The sequence below is a fragment of the Ranitomeya imitator genome, chromosome 1, assembly GCF_032444005.1.
Source record: "Ranitomeya imitator isolate aRanImi1 chromosome 1, aRanImi1.pri, whole genome shotgun sequence".
NCBI lineage: Eukaryota > Metazoa > Chordata > Amphibia > Anura > Dendrobatidae > Ranitomeya > Ranitomeya imitator.
The window spans coordinates 849903028-849924434 of record NC_091282.1 but is presented as its reverse complement, the minus strand read 5'-3'; the positions used below and the strand labels follow the sequence as shown (position 1 = coordinate 849924434).

Genomic DNA, 21407 nt, shown 5'->3' with positions numbered 1-21407 from the left:
CTGAGCAACAAAACTTTTTGGTTTGTAAGATTTATGCATCTGTTAATAAATCCTGCTCTTGTTTGAAGTTTGAAGGCTCTAACTTATTTGCATCTTATTAAACCTGCTAAATCTGCAAGGGGTTGAATACTACTTGTAGGATATATATATATATATATATATATATATACATACACACACACACACATACACCAGCTGTCTGCATAGCCTTCACTGGCTAGTAAAATAGGGGGACACCCCCCCCCCCCCCCCCCCAAAAAAAAATGACGTGGGGTCCCCTATATTTTATAGCCAAAAAGGCTACGCAGACAGCTGCGGGCTGATATGCATAGCCTAGAGAGGGGCCATGGATATTGCCCCCCCCCACCTGGCTACAAATACCAGCCGCCCCAGAAATGGCGCATCTGTAAGATGGATAAATTGCGGCACTTATCCCCTCTCTTCCTACTGCCCAGTAGCGGTAGAGTATGAGGTAATAAGGGGTTAATGTCACCTTGCTATTGTAAGGTGACATTAAGCACAGTTAATAATGGAGGGGCGTCAATAAGTCGCCTATCCATTATTAATCCTAGAAGGAGTAGTGAAGGAGTAAAAAAAAAAAAAAAAAAAAGACAGCCAGAAAAAAGTATTTTAATATTCTTAATTTCACCATACTTACCATACTCGATCACCTGCAAAAAATTAAAAATACGAAATCAAACGTATACTCCCTTTCTGCCATAGTTCAATTAATAACGAATGTCCCACGACATTTTCCCTATAGAAGAGTGACATCGGGTGATGTCACTGCTCTATAGGGCCTCCAATGACACACTGACAGGAGAAAATGGCTCCCACAGTGCATCACTGAAGAGGTTACCTGAGTTCAGACGCTCTCACTTTATGGCAAAGCTGTGTGGGAATTTTCCCACACAGCAGTGTCACAAGTGAGAGTAGGGACTATTTCTCACAGGGCGGAGGAATACATTGCGGATGGATACCTTCCATCATTGTATTCCTGGAGCCCCAGGAGAGCGGTTGCATGAGCTGATGTGGATGCTCTCCACGGGAGATAGTCATATTAATTGGATATCTGCTGACACAGGGAGTATATTGTTTGGTTTTTATTTTAACATTTTTTACAGGTGAGCAATGGCTTCAGGGATCAAGGTGATGGTGAGTATGTACCCTATGTTGTATGTACTGTATGTTGTATGTATATATGTATATTGTATGTCCTGTATGTATGTTTTATGTCTATATGTATGTTGTATGCACTGTATGTTGTAGGTCTATATGTATGTTGTATGTCCTGTATGTATGTTGTATGTCTATATGTATGTTGTATGCACTGTATGTTGTAGGTCTATATGTATGTTGTATGTCCTGTATGTATGTTGTATGTCTATATGTACAGTACAGACCAAAAGTTTGGACACACCTCATTTAAAGATTTTTCTGTATTTTCATGACTATGGAAATTGTACATTCACACTGAAGGCATCAAAACTATGTATTAACACAAGTGGAATTATATACTTAACAAAAAAGTGTGAAACAACTGAAATTATGTTGTATATTGTAGGTTCTTCAAAGCAGCCAACTTTTGCTTTGATGACTGCTTTGCACACTCTTGGCATTCTCTTGATGAGCTTCAAAAGGTAGTCACCGGGAATGGTCTTCCAACAATCTTGAAGGAGTTCCCAGAGATGCTTAGCACTTTTTGGCCCTTTTGCCTTCACTCTGCGGTCCAGCTCACCCCAAACCATCTCGATTGGGTTCAGGTCTGGTGACTGGAGGCCAGGTCATCTGGCGTAGCATCCCATCACTTTCCTTCTTGGTCAAATAGCCCTTACACAGCCTGGAGGTGTGTTTGGGGTCATTGTCCTGTTGAAATATAATTGATGGTCCAATTAAACGCAAACCGGATGGAATAGCATGCCACTGCAAGATGCTGTGGTAGCCATGCTGGTTCAGTATGCCTTCAATTTTGAATAAATGCTCAACAGTGTCACCATCACACCTCCTCCTCCATGCTTCATGGTGGGAACCAGGCATGTAGAGTCCATCCATTCAGGATAAATGGTGTTTCGGGCGCAGAACCCAAAGATTACAAGTCAGGGATACCTGCCGTAGAGGTCGCCAACCAAGAGACAGAGTGTAACACCGATAGGTTTCCCTTAAAGGTACTGGCAGGGGAGGTCAAAGAGAACCCACTGATCCCTGAGCTGGAAGTATTCCCTGGTAAGTTCAGGACAGCTCAGCTCCAGGATCCCAATCTGACCCAGGCAAAGAGAAAGCGTAATTGAGGTAAATCAGGTGGCTCAGCAACCAGGTGTTCCGTGAGACGGTGTTTCCACAGATGGCGGTCAACCAGGAGTTACTGTACAGGGTTGATAAAATATGGGATGAGGTGGTAGAACAACTGGTAGTACCCCAATCCTACCGTTGGGCGGTGCTCAACATGGCTTACACTCACATGCTGGGAGGACATTTGGGGGCCAAAAAGATGCAGGAGTGCACACTACAGTGGTTTTTTGGCCTGGTGTCTGCGCTGAGGTCCAGAGGTACTGTGATACGTGTCCGGAGTGCCAAATAACCTCACCCACCGCAAGCTACCAGAGTCCATTGGTGTCTCTACCCATTATAGAGGTACCTTTTGAACGGGTTGTGATGGATTTGGTAGGGCCGATAGTAAAACCCACCCAGGGCCACCAACACATTAGTAGTCTGGACTACGCCACTAGGTACCCAGAGGTGATACCTCTCAGCCACACCTTGGCCAAACGAATAGCCTGTGAATTATTTGCCATGTTTTGTCACCTTGGGCTACCCAAGAAGATCCTTACAGATCAGGGAACTTCATGTCCAAGGTGACCAGGGAGCTAGGTTGCTGCTCTGGAATAAACAGCTACGCACGTCAGTGTACCAATCACAAACTGCCTGGTTGTGGAGAGGTTTAATAAGGCCCTCAAAGCCATGCTCAAAAAGGTGGTCGCCAAGGATGAGAGGGATTGGGACATGTTACTTGCCCTATCTAATGTTTGCCATCCGCAAGGTACCGCAGGCGTCCACAGGGTTCTCTCCATTTGAGCCATTGTATGGCAGGCACCCAAGGGGACTGCTGGAAATAGCCAAGGAGATGTAGGAACAGGAGCCCACTCTACATAAGAGAGTCATCAAGCATGTGGTAAGTATGCAGGATTGGATTGCAGTCGTGTGGCCCATAGTAAAGGAGCTGCACGTGCAATAAAAGGGCCAAGGTCAGGACCTTTAAAGAAGAGAACTCTGTGTTGGCACTCTTGGCCAAGTGGCAGGGGCCATTTGAGATATGAGGGAAGGTGGGCAAAGTGAATTATAAGGTGTACCAACCCAGGAAAAGGAAGTCCGAGCTACTGTATCATGCTAATCTGCTTAAAGCCTAGAAGGACTGGGAGTGCTTGATCATGGAGGCGACTCCGGGTGTACCAACGGGGAACCCTCTGGCCCCGGGCAGGGTTGCAGCCGGGTGTGCGGTAAATAAAATTATGCCCTCACAAAACAGCAGCGGTGGGAGGCTCGGACTCTGGTGCAGTGGAATACGAACATATTCTTAGAGCTTCCGTGGCGAACCACAATGATCCAACAGTACATTGTCACCAAGTCCCAGGTAAGGGTATGGATGAAACCATACCGGGTGCCAGAAGCCCGGATGCAAGCCATAGCAGCTGAAGTAAAGCAAGTGCTTCAATTGGGAGTTATCGAGGAGACCTGGAGTGAGTGGGCTAGCCACATTGTGCCAATACCTAAACTTGCGTGGTTAACAGAAAACCCAAAGAAATAGGCGATAGGGCTCACGGAAGCCAGGTACTTAAGTGACGTGATCGGTCGCAGGGTTATCAAACCCCAAGTAAACAAGATCGAGGCCATCGAAAACTGGCCCAAGCCGTTGAGTACCAAACAGGTGAGTGCTTTTCTCAGCATCATTGGGTATTATCGCCAGTTTACACCCAATTTGAAATCAGCACCCCTAACTGACCTGTTAAAAGGTAAGAAGTCAGTTATTGTCCGGCAGAATCCTCAAGCGGAGGAAGCATTCCAGCCCCTGAAGTCGGCGTTGTGTAAACAGTCCTCATCAGCCCCAACTTCAAAGAAACCTTTATCATCAAAGAAACCAGTCATCTATCTGAGCAGGAAACTGACCCCAGTGGAGAAAAACTATAGCGTAGTGGAGAAGGAGTGCTTGGCGATTAAATGGGCCTTGGAGTCCCTACACTACTATTTGCTCGGGCATCAGTTTCGTTTGTTAATGGACCATTCAGCCCTCATCTGGATGAGAAATGCAAAAGAGAGGAATGCTCGGGTCACCAGATGGTTCCAGTCCATGCAAAACTTTAGTTTCTCAGTGGAACATCGGGCGGGGAAATCACTGGGAAATGCGGATGCCCTCTCAAGGGCCCCCTGTATGGTGACAAAGGTTCAACCCCACAAGTTTGAACAGAGGAGGGGTTTGTGAGGCAGTGACTGGTGTGATCTGCGAGGGTCACTATGTATCCCCCAGGATGCACTCAGAAGCGTATTAGATCCACTCTACTGGAGTGACATGTGGTCACAGCAGGATGCCTGTGAGTCACAAGGCCGAAAAAAAGTAAGCCTGAACCTTGTTAAGTTATTTGACCAAGGACAAAGGTCTTTATATTGAGATTATTTTCAGTAACATCAACGTCATCTGCTGAGGTCCTCCTCCACTATTAGGATGAGTCATAGAGTTGTAATCAAGGTTACCTGGTTAGGGGCCTACTCAGAAGTTTCACACCCCCTCCCCCCCGAACCAAAACCCTAGCTACGCCTCTGGTGCAGAGAATTGTGTATGTGACACTGGTCATGCCAAACTTTGCCTAAATTTTATATTAAGAAAGCAACCAAGCAGGTACCGTATATACTCGAGTAAAAGCAGAGATTTCCAGCCCACTTTTTTGGACTGAAAGTGACCCTCTCAGTTTATACTCGAGTCATTGAAGGCGGGGGGGGTCGGCGGGGGAGGGGGAGTGGCGCTGTGATATACTCACCTGCTCCTGGCGCCGGTCCCTGCATGTCCGATGGTCTCCGGGCAGCTCTTCCTGTGTTCAGCGGTCACGTGGTACCGCTCATTAAAGTAATGAATATGGATACATATTCATTACTGTAATGAGCGGTACGTGACCGCTGAACACAGGAAGATGCCGCTGGCTCCCGAAAACCATCTGACAGTGAGACACTGCCAGCGACCGCACCGGGAGCGGGTGAGTATATCGGGGAGGTGAGCATTGCACGATAGTCACCTTCCTCGTTCCACCGCTGCGCGCTGCTCTGTCTTCCATCCTCTGCACTTACTGTTCAGGTCAGAGGGTGATGACGCGATTAGTGTGCATGCCGCCCTCTGCCTGAGCAGTTAGTGCAGAGGATGGAAGACAGAGCGGCGCGTGGAACGAGGAAGGTGATTATGGCAAGTGCCGGGGGCCTTAGCGAAGAGAGGTGAGTATGTGATTTTTTTTATTTTAATCGCAGCAACAGCATATGGGGCAAATGTGTGGAGCATCTTATGGGGCCATAATGTATGGAGCATCTTATGGGGCCATAATGTATGGAGCATCTTAAGGGGGCCATAATATATGGAGCATCTTAAGGGGGCCATAATGTGTGGAGCATCTTATGGGGCCATCAACCTTTATGCAGCATTGTATGGTGCAAATGTTTCTATGGAGCATCTCACGGGGCCATTATTAACCTTTGTGCAGCATTATATGGGGCATATTTTAATATGGAGCATTATATGGGGCGTATTTTGTATGGAGCATCTCATGGGGCCCATCGTGAACTGTATGGAGCATTATATGGGGCTCCTGATTCAATATGGATATTCAAAAACACTTAACCTACTGATGTCTCAAATAATTTTACTTTTATTGGTATCTATTTTTAATTTTTGACATTTACCGGTAGCTGCTGCATTTTCCACCCTAGGCTTATACTCGAGTCATTAAGTTTTCCATGTTTTTTGTGGCAAAATTAGGGGGGGTCGGCTTATACTCGAGTATATACGGTATGTTTATTTCAATTAGGCATGTAGAATTGTGCTACTTATCTTCCAAAAAATATCAGGTGACTTCAAATCCAACATCTAAAACTTCCTTCTTGGCTAAAGTAGTCAGTAGACCAATGAAACACTTTACAAGTTAGTTCACAGCCAAATTTCTGCAGCTGAAGTTCTGATTTCTACAACAGATTTTTTGCATTGCATTTCATTTAATGAAATGCACAGTACTTTAAGGTTTATCAGCTATATTAAGTGTAATCATATGTTAGGTGGTAAGTAGTGTTGAGCGATACCGTCCGATGTTTGAAAGTATCAGTATCGGATGGTATCGGCCGATATCCGAAAAATATCGGATATCGCCGATACCGATATCCGATACCAATACAAGTCAATGGGACACAAATATCGGAAGGTATCCTCCATGGTTCCCAGGGTCTGAAGGAGAGCAAACTCTCCTTCAGGCCCTGGGATCCATATTCATGTGTAAAATAAAGAGTAAAAATAAAAAATATTGATATACTTACCCTCGGACGCGCCCTGGTTGTAACCGCTGCAACCGCCATGATTCCCTTCATAAGAATGAGCGCGTAAAGGACCTTCGATGACGTTGCGGCTTGTGATTGGTCGCGTGACCACACATGTGACCGCTCACGCGACCAATCACAAGCTGCGACGTCATCGAAGGTCCTTCACGCGCTCATTCTTAGGAACAGAAGCATGGCGGTTGCAGCGGTTACAACCAGGGCGCGTCCGAGGGTAAGTATATCAATATTTTTAATTTTTATTCTTTATTTTACACATCAATCTTCATCCTGATACCGATTCCCGATATCGCAAAAATATCGGAACTCGGTATCGGAATTCCGATACCGCAAATATCATCCGATACCCGATTCTTGCGGTATCGGAATGCTCAACACTAGTGATAAGATTGCTGCTTGCAAACTACTGATTTAGAGAATGGGGCTCTGAAATGACAAATTAGAATGGAGCAATTGTCAGATTACTGAAGATGACCCAAAGCTGTGCTCCATTACTCAAATACCCCAATTGTTATCCTTAATCCCTTAAGGACTGGGGGTATTTCCATTTTTGCTCCCTTTCTTCCCAGAGCCATAACTTTTTTAATGTTTCCATCAATATGGCAATGCAAGGGCTTGTTTTTGCAGGACGAGTTGTACTTTTGAACGACACCATTGGTTCTGCCATATAGAAAATAGAAGAAAAAAAAATCAAAAGTGCAATTCCTCAATAGTTTTTTTCTTTTTTTTTTTTAAACCATGTTCACTAAGTGCTAAAACTGACCTGCCATTATGATTCTCCAGGTCATAACAAGCTCGTTGATAACAAACATGTCTAGATTATTTGTTATTTACCGTAAGTGGTGAAAAAAATCCAATGTTTGTCAAAAAAAAGTAGTCATTTTCCAAGACCCGCAGCATCTCCATTTTTTATGATCTGTAGCTGATGAGGGCTTATTTTTTTGCGTGCAGAACTGACATTTTTGTTGATTAGCAAAAAACTATTTTTTTCCGTGCCACTCCGTTTCGCAATCAGATTATTTTTATATACTGCTTTGCATTTCAGACCTGCCAAGAAAATAAAAAGTAGACTGTCGTACGCAGAATATGAAGTTACTTGATCTTGTAGATACTGTCTGGATAAAGCATGAGTGGAGTTCAAAAATATTTGCAAAATGGTTTAAATTTATTTTAGATCAATATACTCATTTACAACATATAAATGGGAGGGAAAAAAAACAACACTTTCCACCTATACACATCACAAAACAGAGAAAGGCAAGTTGTGATTTTTAAATGTTGTCCAAGCATTGGAAATAGGCATTAATAGTATCCTACATGTTCTACCCTTGTCCAATTGGTTTATTATGCGATATGGTATAAACTAATATTCGTAATAAAACCTCAACTACATGTGAGGCTCTTAAGCTGCACAAAATATTTGTCACAATGTGAACCAAGTGATAAAAAATAAATAAAAAACAAAAACTGGACAGGGCAAAGCAAGCAAGAAAAATCTCAAGAAGGGTAACCATTTCTAATAAGAAAAAAAACTAGAGAAGCTTAGACTAGTGGGAATGTGTGTATTGTGGGCACCAGTTTCACCAATATTTGACAGAGGTTTTTTTTTCTTGTCTTTAAACAGTTGCCCTTAAAAGAAAAAGCAAAGAAACATTCATCAATGCCTTAGAACAAGTTTCCCTCTACTAATACTATTGTGAAACCCTTTACTTCCATCTGGCCCATGTGGAAGGCGAAGTACCCCAGTTGGAAGCCCAAGTGAGACTGGGTTTTTTTTCACAGCTAATGAATTGCAGGGAAGGAATGTATTCTCCATATGTAGATCGTAAGCAGCAGCTTTTCGTTTCTGTACCCATGGGCTGGAAGAGTAAATGCCACTGTCATGAGAATTCTCTGGAAACCTTTGACAAAATTCTGGGCTTGTTCCAGGGCTAGCAAGAAATCGGTTTCCAAGATCTGTGGCCAAGGGAGAAAAGTGGTGGTATGGTTGGGGGAAACATTTTCGTGCTAGTGATGGAGAAGATCGAGGACTGCTGAATAATTGTGGTCTAAAAGTAACATCAGCATTTGTAAAATTGACAGGGGCAAGATAATGAGGTCCAAAAACTGGTGAGGATGGAGCACTATCAGACTCTGAGGAGTTAAAGCAGGTCGATTCCTCTTGTCTAAACTTTTTAAGAACTCTATGTTTTTTTACCAACTTCTTATCAGGCAAATCAGAGTTTTCAGTTTCATCGGACTTCATACCACTTTTTTTGCATGTTCCTCGCCCACTTACTGGTATAACCTTGAAGGAATTGGTGTTACACAGATTGGAGTTGAATGCATCTAATGCTCTCCAGGCACCATCTAGAGTCTCATATTCGACAAGGGCAGAGTTTCTTGTAGCAAGGTCAGGGTATTTAGACAAATATTTTTTAACATCGCAAGGAATCTCTTTATTAGGTTTTATGACGCGCACTGAAATTATAATGCCATATGAAGCAAACATACATGTAACAGTCTCCAAAAAATTTTGAGGTAAAATTTTCTCTCCATTATCAAGATTCCAGGCCAACAATTGTTTGGTGGGAGGAAGTGCAAGAAGACTCTCTGGAATTGGCTTTTTACGCCTTACTTTAGTTTCCTCCTCATTAACCTCCAAGGATTCAGAAAACTGAAGCGCATACAAGGTTTGCCTCCAATTACGAGTTAAAGACTTAATCTGGAAAAAAAATAACGCAGAATTAACAAACAATAGGAGATACAAATAGTGGTGTAGTCAATCGTATTTTGCCGATATACCAAGAGGGATAATTAAATTCGGGTTTCTGTCTACATTGGTGCCCTCAGAGATGACAAAGTAGCCTAACTTATACTGGCTTTGTACTTAATCATGTAGTTTAATATATTGTTTAGGATGGTGAAAAAATTAATGAATCTAGCCATACACTTGCAAACTTTTGACCGACCACCATCTCTCCTGACTTATCCATACACATAATTGCTCCGTTTGGCCAAGCAATCATGTGGTTTAGACGGGAAGAGAATAGAAAAGTGGCGCTGAAATGCAAACTACCTGATCATTGTCAAGGGAGGGTCAGGAATCCTCCATACAGATAAGAGGCAGGAAATTAAACAGTAATTTTAGCTAAATAGGTTAAGTATCACTTACATTGTTTTTTCAGATACTGAATAGCTTGTAAGAAATTTCTTTGGGAGCTCACTGCATATGAATTTATAGAGGTCCTATTAAACACTGCAAATTTATAGCTAAGTGATAATAGTTTTAGCATTTAACTTTAGGTCTTCCATGTAACAGTTTTAACAAGGGGTTGCCAACTACTTTTACACACTGGTTAAATGAAGTACAGGGTGGTTCAGAACGTGAATAAAACTACCAGACAGTGGATGGTAGAGGCTCCAGTGAGTACGCCGACCGTCCTGTATGACATAAGTATAAGGGAAATGCAAAAGTGATATATTTGACTAATCGAAAGCCACAACATATTAGAGTCCTGATAGCACTGAATGGTGAAGGATACGTAATTGGATATCCATGCCCTAGAGTGAACACGGTGTAAAATATATAAAGAGTCTTTTGATAGAAGTATCAGGTGACAATCTAAACATCAGGTGAAGGATTAAGCGGTCACTAACAGTGAATATCACGTGAACAACCTGGAAAATATGACCAGGTTTTAATAGTAACCTGTACATAGAAACATATGATAATTGCAATAAGAGGAGTGACAGATATAGTGCCTGACATATGAAAAAGGGGAGGAACAAATAGTTTAAATAAAGTAGAGCAGCCCAAATGGAAGATATAACGGAGAGAAAAAAAAAAAGGGGGGGGGGGTTAAGAGACCATAAATAGTGCAAAATATATATATACCTGGATGTAGAAGGAATCTAAGAAGGTACAGTATAAGGAGCGTCCACAGATTATATAGGTTATATAACAGCCTGCTGCAATTGGTATAATCTGCTGCCATAGGTATGATCTATAAAGGGCAAAGAGGGTGCACAGGTAATCGCATGAGTAAAGGAGGAAAATGAGGATAATCGAGCATGTAGCACCTTAGTGCCAAATACCTGAGATATGGAACACTAATCACACAGAGAGGATAAAGCGCCGGGGTATGTGGCAACATCAGTTGCAGAGGCAAAGCGCTGAAATGAAGGTGTGTAAATATAAAGGTACCTTCACACATAACGATTTCGTTAACGATATCGTTGCAACGTCACGCTTTTTGTGACGTAGCAACGATCCCGCTAACGATCTCGTTATGTGTGACAGTGACCAACGATCAGGCACCTGCTGGGAGATCGTTGGTCGCTGAGGAATGATCAGGACTTTTTTTGTTCACTGATCACCCGCTGTCATCGCTGGATCGGCATGTGTGATGCCGATCCAGCGATGTGTTCACTGGTAACCAGGGTAAATATCGGGTTACTAAGTGCAGGGCCGCGCTTAGTAACCCGATATTTACCCTGGTTACCATTGTAAAATTAAAAAAAAAAAAAAAAAAAAAAAAAACACTACATACTCACATTCCGATGTCTGTCAAGTCCCCCGCCGTCAGCTTCCCTGCACTGACTGTCAGCGCCAGCCATAAAGCAGAGCATAGCTGTGATGTCACTGCTGTGCTCTGCTTTACGGCCGGTGCTGACAGTCAGTGCAGGGAAGCTGACGGCGAGGGACTTGACAGACATCGGAATGTGAGTATGTACTGTTTTTTTTTTTTTTTTTTTTTTTTTACAATGGTAACCAGGGTAAATATCGGGTTACTAAGCGCGGCCCTGCACTTAGTAACCCGATATTTACCCTGGTTACCCGGGGACTTCGGCATCGTTGAAGACAGTTTCAATGATGCCGAAGTCTTTCCCCTGATCGTTGGTCGCTGGAGAGAGCTGTCTGTGTGACAGCTCCCCAGCGACCACACAACGACCTACCAACGATCATGGCCAGGTCGTATCGCTGGTCGTGATCGTTGGTAAGTTGTTTAGTGTAATGGTACCTTTAGAACCCATGGGGTGGGAGAGGGCGTAGGGGGCGCAAAGAGCGCAGTGTATCCTTACACTACCTGTGTCCGGATCTGTGAGGAGGAAGCGTGGCAACGTGCCATGCAGCAGGAGGGATGCTGCAGCGCTGTGTTACTTCCGGGTATAAATCCCGGTCTGTGGTGATGTCATCGCGGTCATGTGACCGCCAGGTACAGAGCAGAGGCCAATTAAGGGAATGACTAGAGGAGAGGGGAGGGGAAGAACTGCATAATACCAGATATAGGAGGATTGGTACAACCTATCAAGGAGAGGATATAGGGAATAAATGGGAAAAGAGCATATAGAACAGGAAATCTATATGGGCCGAAAAAATAAGGCTAAAAATAAAAGGAAAAAAAGGGGGGAGAAAAAAAAAAAAGAGGAATGGACCGCTAAATAAGGAAAAAATAAAATAAAAAAATGGAGATATATAAGATCAAACAAACAGTGCTCAGTCTCATATAGTAATATACCATGCATGATGATGGAGGTGCCCAGTGAAGTAAATGGTGTCATATTAAAGATTCTAAAAGCAGAAAAAAACTTAGATTAAAAAACAATATTCAGATGTATTGTCATAACATAATAGACATAATAAACATCTCACAATAAGCAAAAATATTCACAAGAAAGATGATAAATCATATTTCCGATTGAGCCCTTTGGGCTCAAGGGTCTGGAGTGTGAATATCCAGAAAACTTCCCTTTTTTTAAGCAATTTGGTCCTGTTGAGGCCTCTCCTGTTGGGATCAATTTGTTCCAGAACTTGGAACCTAAGTTGCGAGATATTGTGATTTTTTTCATGGAAGTGTTACGGGAGGGGTGGGTGGGTTTTCTTGCAGCGATAGGGTGGATTTGTGCTGTGACACTGTCCCTGATAGGTTGGGTAGTTTCGCCAATGTAGGCTAAACCGCAGGGACACTTTATTAAATATACAACATATGAGGACTCATGTGAAAAAGCCCTTAATTGGAAATCCTTGACGTGTGTGGGGATGAAAGACCGTGGGGCCTTTCTGTATGTTGTTGCATTGTAGGCAATTCAAGCAAGGGAAGGCCCCTTGTTTTTGCGTCTGCAAAAAGGTTTGCCTGGGTATGTGGGTTTTAGAACCTACTTCTGCCTTCACCAGTTGGTCCATTAAATTCTTAGCTCTACGGAAACATGGGAGGAATGGTAACTTATATTCTGAGATTGCAGGATAAGGCCAGCATCACACTAGCGAGTTTTACGAACGTATGAGCACAGAAAATACGTCCAGAAAATACGCATTGCACACGGCCCAATGATTCTCTATGGGGCTGCTCCTATCTGCCGTATATTACGCATCCGTATTATACGGTATTGTACGGCCGTAGAAAATCGCAGCATGCTGCGTTTGTCAGCGTATTGGGCAAAAAATACCCCAATGCAACTCTATGGGGGCGCGCAAAATACGGAATGCATACGGACCATGCGTGTGACTTGCGAAAAATACGCTAGACTCTGGCAGGTGCAAGGAAATGTCCCAAGGTCTCAATCAGGAAGCTGAGACATGCTAATTAGCTGAAAAAGTCAGACAGAGATCCCGGAAGCCTGCCGCACGCCTCCACGGAGTCTGAATCAGCATGGCTACCATAATAAATGTTGACATTCTCATCATTTTGGTCCAGGAAAGGCCCGAAATTTGGGACCAGAGAGATCCCAACTATGCCAACAGGGCCCAAAAAGAGGCAGCATGGAGGAGTATATGTGGGTCCCTATTCCCAAATTATGATCTGTGGCCACGTGAGGCACAGAGGCAAATAAGTAAGTACACTCATGTTTGTACATTGATCTTTATGTGAATTAGCAGTACCCAACTCCTTTTAAGTAATTTTAAAATTATTTTTAGGTATTGCATATATTAATTTCTAGAACAACATTAATTCCATGGTGCTGTATATGAGAAACGAGTTACATACAGGGTTATTATAGATGTCCCTTACAGTGTACAACTGAAAAAAGACCTACTGGGATAGAGGGGAGAGGACTCTGTCCTTGTGGCCTTACATTCTATGATGTTCATTTTTGTTGTTTAAAAAATACAAAATTTATATTAAACAAATGCAGCTTTCTAGGCTACACTACAATCTGTGTAGTCAATTACACCTTGTGTGACCACTGTGCATAATGACGTAATACATTATTTTACTCTCTTTTGTTCCAGTGGATGATGTAATGAAAAGATGGCGAAGCATCCGCGATCAGTACAGGAGGGAGAGGCAGCAGCGTGACAGGAGTGGGTCAGGCGCACCACCTAAAAGGAAAAAATATATCTATTTTGATAGGTTGACCTTTTTGGATCCCAGTATGGATCTCAGACCGTAAGTACAAACATCACAACACATTATACACATATGTTTAGAATGGTCAGACATTTATTTTTTTCTCCAACATACTTTCATAACAGAACACAGTCCAACCTCACAGAGAGGGAGACAGGATCCGATTCTGAGGTGGTCATAGACCCAGTTGGGGAAGGAGAAGAGGTGGCTGGCCCATCTTCTGATCTGTCATGCTCCATCCCTCCAGGATCCTCGTCATCTGGCCATCCACCGCCAGCAGTACCTGACCAAGATGAGGCCCCACCACCAACAGCAGCAGCAGCACAAGCAAGCCAGGATGATCCTGGCAACAGCAGCAGCCCTACTGTTCCCCTGGAGACCTCACCACAGGCTGCTGTGATGTCACAGCGTTCTCGCCGAAGGAGAGAGCTCCTCCAAAGTAGGAGGAATGTGGATGCTGGGGTCCTGAACTATCTGGCAAGGGTTACTGTGGATGAGGGGGAGGATAGACATCCACAGACAACCCCTTGCCATGGGTGATAGAAGTATACAGGCTACTAACGTCCCAAGTCACCAATATCGCCTTCAATATTGGTGACTTGGGATGATAGTAGCTTGTATACTTCTATCACCCTTGACAAGGGGTTGTCTGCAATTGATAGACCCCTTAGCGAAGCAGGCACTGAAAAAAATCTGGCAATTTTGTGCTGACCTCCTCAACCTGGTTCTCAAAAGAAAACTACTTTATGTTCGAGGACACCTTCTATGTCCAACAACAAGGCACCGCTATGGGCTCAAATGTAGCGTACCCTTATGCAATTGCTTACATGTCATCTTTTGAAAATGATTTTGTGTGTACCCATCCGTTGTTTCAGATCCATTCGTGCAGATTCATAGATGACATCTTTTGCATCTGGGATGGCCCCATTGAATCACTCTTGTTGTTTGATCAACACCTTAACAACATATGGCCGGAATTAAAATTCTCCATACAACACGACATGGAGCGTATTAGCTTCCTTGACACCCTGGTCTGCAAACAGCATAATGGTGTATTAGCCATTGATCTATTTTCTAAACCAACCGACAGGAACAGCTTACTGCACTTCAGCAGCTGCCATCCCCCGGCCTTGAAATGAAAGATAAATTTCATACGAGGGGTTATCCTACCGCCACAAGGCCATGGCCTGACAAGGTGGTACATCCATGAGAGCCAATGAAAGTGGCAAACGTATTCCTTTTGTCAACACCTATCACCCCTTTTCGAATCTGGTGCAGTCTATCATCAAATGTCACTGGAATCTTTTACATAAGAGTTAACCTGCAATCTCAGAATTTAAGTTACCATTCCTCCCATGTTTCTGTAGAGCTAAGAATTTAATGGACCAACTGGTGAAGGCAGACGTAGGTTCTAAAACCCGCATACCCAGGCAAACCTTTTTGCAGACGCAAAAACAAGGGACCTTCCCTTGCTTGAATTGCCTACAATGCAACAACATACAGAAAGGCCCCACGGTCTTTCATCCCCACACAGGTCAAGGATTTCCAATTAAGGGCTTTTTCACATGCGAGTCCTCATATGTTGTATATTTAATAAAATGCCCCTGCGGCTTAGCCTACGTTGGCGAAGCTACCCAACCTATCAGAGACAGAGTGTCACAGCACAAATCCACCATCCGCTGCAAAAAAAGCCACCCACCCCTCCCGTACCACTTCCATGAAAAAAAAAAAAATCACAATATCTCGCAACTTAGGTTCCAAGTTCTGGAACAAATTGATCCCAACAGGAGAGGCCTCAACAGGACCAAATTGCTTAAAAAAAGGGAAGCTTTCTGGATATTCACACTCCAGACCCTTGAGCCCAAAGGGCTCAATCGGGAATATGATTTATCATCCTTCTTGTGAATATTTTTGCTTATTGTGAGATGTCTATTATGTTATGACAATACATCTGAATATTCTAATTTTTTTCTGCTTTTAGAATCTTTAATATGACACCATTTACTTCACTGGGCACCTCCATCATCATGCATGGTATATTACTATAGGAGACTGAGCACTGTTTGATCTTGTATATCTCCATTTTTAAATTTTTTTATTTTTTCCTTATTTAGCGGTCTATTCCTCTTTTTCGTTTCTCTCCTTTTTCTTTTTTTCTCCCCTTTTTTTCCCTTTTATCTTTAGCCTTAGTTTTTCGGCCCATATAGATTTCCTGTTCTATATGCTCTTTTCCCATATATTCCCTATATCCTCTCCTCGATAGGTTGTACCAGTCCTCCTATATCTGGTATTATGCAGTTCTTCCCCTCCCCTCTCCTCTAGTCATTCTCTTTATTGGCCTCTGCTCTGTCTTTGGTGGTCACATGACCGCGATGACATCACCACAGACCAGGATTTATACCCGGAAGTTAACAGCGCTGCAGCGTCCCTCCTGCTGCATGGCACGTTGCCACGCTTCCTCCTCACTGATCCGGACACAGGGAATGTAAGGATACACTGCGCTCTTTGTGCCCCCTACGTCTTCGCCCACCCCATGGGTTCTAATATTTACACACCTTCATTTCAGCGCTTTGCCTCTGCAACTGATGTTGCCACATACCCCGGCGCTTTATCCTCCCTGTGTAATTGGTGTTCCATATCTCAGGTATTTGGCACTAAGGTGCTACATGCTCGATTATCCTCATTTTCCTCCTTTACTCATGCGATTACCTGTGCTCCCTTTTTGCCCTTTATAGATCATACCTATGGCAGCAGATTATACCTATTGCAGCAGGCTGTTATATAACCTATATAATCTGTGGACGCTCCTTGTACCTTCTTAGATTGCTTCTACATCCAGGTATATATCACAATACTATAAAATCAATAAAGTTTATTGACAACAAATTTAAAAATTATACATAACACCATGTGAGTTTTATCAAAGAGAATTAGTCAAAATTCCATGAGCAGCGGAAATACCGCATCCAACCATGTCATGTCAAGCATTAAGATACACTGAGATCAATATTACTCTCATTTAAATATAAGATTCCCAGAAACATCCTTTAAGGTAATTTCAACATTTATTGTTCCCGGATGATGAGAATTCAATACATAATATGAGTGGATTCATGCTTACCCATAGTCAGTGCACCGCTGCCCAGGAACGTCCCGACGCGCGTTTCGCCCATGCTTTTTCAAGGGGCGAAACTCCCCTTGAAAAAGCACGGGCGAAACGCGCGTCGGGCATTCCTGGGCAGTGGTGCACTGACTATGGGTAAGCATGAATCCACTCATATTATATATTGAATTCTCATCATCCGGGAACAATAAATGTTGAAATTACCTTAAAGGATGTTTCTGGTAATCTTATATTTAAATGAGAGTAATATTGATCTCAGTGTATCTTAATGCTTGACATGACATGGTTGGATGCGGTATTTCCGCTGCTCATGGAATTTTGACTAATTCTCTTTGATAAAACTCACATGGTGTTATGTATAATTTTTAAATTTGTTGTCAATAAACTTTATTGATATTATAGTATTGTGATATAGTGGTCTGTGGGTACTTGGTACTCATCTTGTGGTAGCTATATGGACTTGTCCACTAGTCTGTATTAGGTTGGTTACTATTGATAGAGAAGCAAGTACAAGAATGCTTCTGGCTAAGATTAGCTATTTCTGCTTTTTTAATCTGTATCTTGATACATCCAGGTATATATATTTTGCACCACTTATGGTCTCTTAACCTCCCACCCCCTTTTTTTTTCTCCGTTATATCTTCCATTTGGGCTGCTCTACTTTATTCAAACTATTTGTTCCTCCCCTTTTTCCTATGTCATGCACTATATCTGTCACTCCTCTTATTGCAATTATCATCTGTTGCACATTCTATGTACAGATTACCATTAACGCCTGTTCATATTTTCCAGGTTGTTCACGTGATATTCACTGTTAGTGACCGCTTAATCCTTCACCTGATGTTTAGATCGTCACCTGATACTTCTATCAAAAGACCTTTTATATTTATATTTTACACCGTGTTCACTCTATGGCATGGATATCCAATTACGTATCCTTCACCATTCAGTGCCATTAGGACTCTAATATGTTGTGGATTTCGATTAGTCAAATATATCACTTTTGTATTTCCCTTATACTTATGTCATACAGCACGGTCGGCATACTCACTGGAGCCTCTACCATCCACGGGGCACTCACAGATAGATCTCTTTGGTTTTTGAATTATATTTCACCAGTTCTAATGATCTTCACTAGGGTTGAGCGACTTTTAATTTTATAGGATCGGGTCGGGTTTCACGAAACCCGACTTTCTCAAAAGTCGGGTCGAGTGAAATCGGCCGATCCTATAGAAAAGTCGGGGTCGGGGTTGGCCGAAACACGAAACCCAATGCAGTGCAATGGGATACTATGGTTCCCAGGGTCTGAAGAAGAGGAAACTCTCCTTCAGGCCCTGGGATCCATATTTAAGTGTAAAATAAAGAATTAAAATAAAAAATATTGCTATACTTACCCTCTGACGCGCCCTGGTACTAACCGGCAGCCTTCCTTCCTTAGAATCAGCGCGTGAAGGACCTTAGATGACGTCGCGGCTTGTGATTGGTCGCGTGACCGCCCATGTGACCGCTCACGCGACCAATCACAAGCCGCGACGTCACCGAAGGTCCTTCAAGCGCTGATTCTTAGGAAGGAAGGCTGCCGGAAAGAAGCAGGGTGCATCCGAGGGTGAGTATATTCCTATTAGGTATATACTCACCCTCGAACGCGCCCTGCTTCTTTCCGGCAGCCTTCCTTTTTAAGAATCAGCGCTTGAAGGACCTTCGGTGACGTCGCGGCTTGTGATTGGTCGCGTGTTCGGTCACATGGGTGGTAGCGCGACCAATCACAAGCCGCGACGTCATCTAAGGTCCTTCACGCGCTGATTCTAAGGAAGGAAGGCTGCCGGTTAGTACCAGGGCGCGTCAGAGGGTAAGTATAGCAATATTTTTATTTTAATTCTTTATTTTACACTTAAATATGGATTCCAATACCGATTTCCGATATTGCAAACATATCGGAACTCGGTATCGGAATTCCGATACCAGATTCAGAAGATCGCAGACCTCATGGCCGACCCCACACAGGGGTCGGGTCGGGTTTCATGAAACCCGACTTTGCCAAAAGTCGGCGAGTTCTGAAAATGGCTGACCCGTTTCGCTCAACCCTAATCTTCACCACTGTATAGCAACTGTTTCCAATATATTTTGCATCTTGTGACAATTTATATTTTCTGATATTCTCTTACTTAATTCTTTAGTGTGAACTGTAAATACATAGTCTGATGAAGGTCCTTTGCCGGACCGAAAATGTTTATTCATTAATTTTGTCTGGATGCATTAATAATAAAAAGAAGCAAAATAATTTTCCTCACTACTGAGTGCCAAGTTTTTTCTATTATTGTTCTATGGGTTGGAGACCCTACTTGAGCACCTACAAAAAACTTTTTTCTATTGAGTGCCGCGCTTTCTTCTACTAAAATTGCCAGACCGGCAGCGCCCTTCAATTCTGTTGTAACCACCTTGGTTTCCTCTTCTGGTGGGCATTTTGAGGTTTGCCACATAACCACTAGAGCGACAGCTGATCGGCTGCAGCCTTAAAGGGACACTGTCACCTGAATTTGGAGGGAACAATCTTCAGCCATGGAGGCGGGGTTTTTGGGTTTTTGATTCACCCTTTCCTTACCCGCTGGCTGCATGCTGGCTGCAATATTGGATTGAAGTTCATTCTCTGTCCTCCATAGTACACGCCTGCGCAAGGCAAGATTGCACCTTGTGCAGGCATGTACTACGGAGGATTGAGAATGAACTTCAATCCAATTTTGCAGCCAGCATGCAGCCAGCGGGTAAGGAAAGGGTGAATCAAAAACCCCAAAACCCCACCTCCAGGGCTGAAGATTGTTCCCTCCAAATTCAGGTGACAGTGTCCCTTTAAAGTTCCGTCTACCTCCATGGACACACGAGAGAGACCATTAGCCAACTGTTATACTGTCTGTTTGGGCAGAATGAAAGTTTAAATATGGTGGGCGGACAACCCCTTTAAGCACCCCTCAAAGTACTTCTCTGCTTTAAATTGGGTTTAACACTAATTTATAAAAGCACATTTCACTTCTACTTCTGTATATTTTTCTATTACAATTTTTCACATTACATCAATTTCATTACTGGGTTTTAATATGGATAGTTAAAGGGGAGTAAATGGAAAGCATTAAGCTACTTACTGGTAGCGGCATTTTTCGGAGGCCCATGACAGCACTACGAGAGAGGGGATCCGCCCTTCAGGAACAGGAAACCTACAGATACAAAAGGGCGGCACCTCTCCCCATGCATCAGTTGTATTTCAGAGCCCGAGAGGACTACCGCGGTTAGTAGCACACAAATATACATTATATACAGTTTATGTACAAAAATAATCCATCATATTGAACTATATACCACACGTGAGATCTATCTATCTCATTATATACATTATAGGAAGTGCAACCCCCACGTGAATAGGGAGGGAACTAAGGGTGCTGTCATGGGCCTCCGAAAAATGCCGCTACCAGTAAGTAGCTTAATGCTTTATTCGGATTCCCATGACAGCACTACGAGAGAATTACAGAGATGTAAACTACCTTAGGGAGGGACTATAGCCTGCAGCACCCTTAACCCGAAGGTGAGATCAGAAGAGAACCCCAAGTCCATCCTATAGTGCTTGAAAAAGGTGGAAGGGGATGACCACGTAGCTGCCTTACATATCTGGTCGATCGAAACTCCAGATCTTTCAGCCCAGGATGTAGCCATGGCGCGGGTGGAATGTGCCCTCAGATTCTGCGGAGCTGGACCTCCACCTGCAGTATAAGCCAGAGAGATAGCCTCCCTAATCCACTTCGCTAGCGTGTACTTTGAAACTCTAAGACCTTTCCTGGGACCTTGGAAGGATAGAAACAACGCATCCTCTCTCTTCCAAGCATCAGTGACTGATATATATTCTAATAGACATCTCCTAACATCTAATGTATGGAGTAACTCCTCTTTGGAATTAGAAGGATTAGGGAGAAATGACGGTAACACTATCTCCTGAGATCTGTGAAAATCTGAGGCCACTTTTGGTAAATAAGCTGGATCTGGTCTGAGGACTACTCTGTCCTGTAGAAATTCTGTATAAGGGGACAGCCTAGAAAGAGCCTGTATGTCTCCTACCCTACGAGCAGATGTAATTGCCACCAAAAACGCTGTTTTGAGGGATAGTAATTTAAGTGAGGCTGAATGTAAGGGCTCAAATGGTTCCTTAGTCAAGGCTGAAAGGACTAGAGTGAGATCCCAAGGCATTGACCTATTCCTGTGTATAGGTCTGGATCTACTAGATGCTTTGATAAACCTTGATACCCAATAATTACCCGCAATGTTACAAGAAAATAGAGCCCCCAGGGCTGATACTTGTACTTTTAGTGTACTTGTGGATAGATTTAGCTCTA

The 21407-nt window shown here is 43.2% G+C and overlaps 1 protein-coding gene and 1 long non-coding RNA gene across 2 annotated transcripts in view; one reads left to right on the top strand and one right to left on the bottom strand.

Moving 5' to 3' along the window:
* The window catches only part of LOC138651341 (uncharacterized), a 960960-nt gene that overhangs the window by 903498 nt on the left and 36055 nt on the right, over positions 1-21407 (top strand). The gene's annotated exons all lie outside the window — the stretch shown is intronic.
* The window catches only part of LOC138657538 (la-related protein 6-like), a 32279-nt gene continuing 19105 nt past the window's right edge, over positions 8234-21407 (bottom strand). The window contains exon 3 of the mRNA XM_069745309.1: positions 8234-9280. Within this exon, the coding sequence (XP_069601410.1) occupies positions 8234-9280 (1047 nt within the window). The remainder of the gene's footprint in view (positions 9281-21407) is intronic.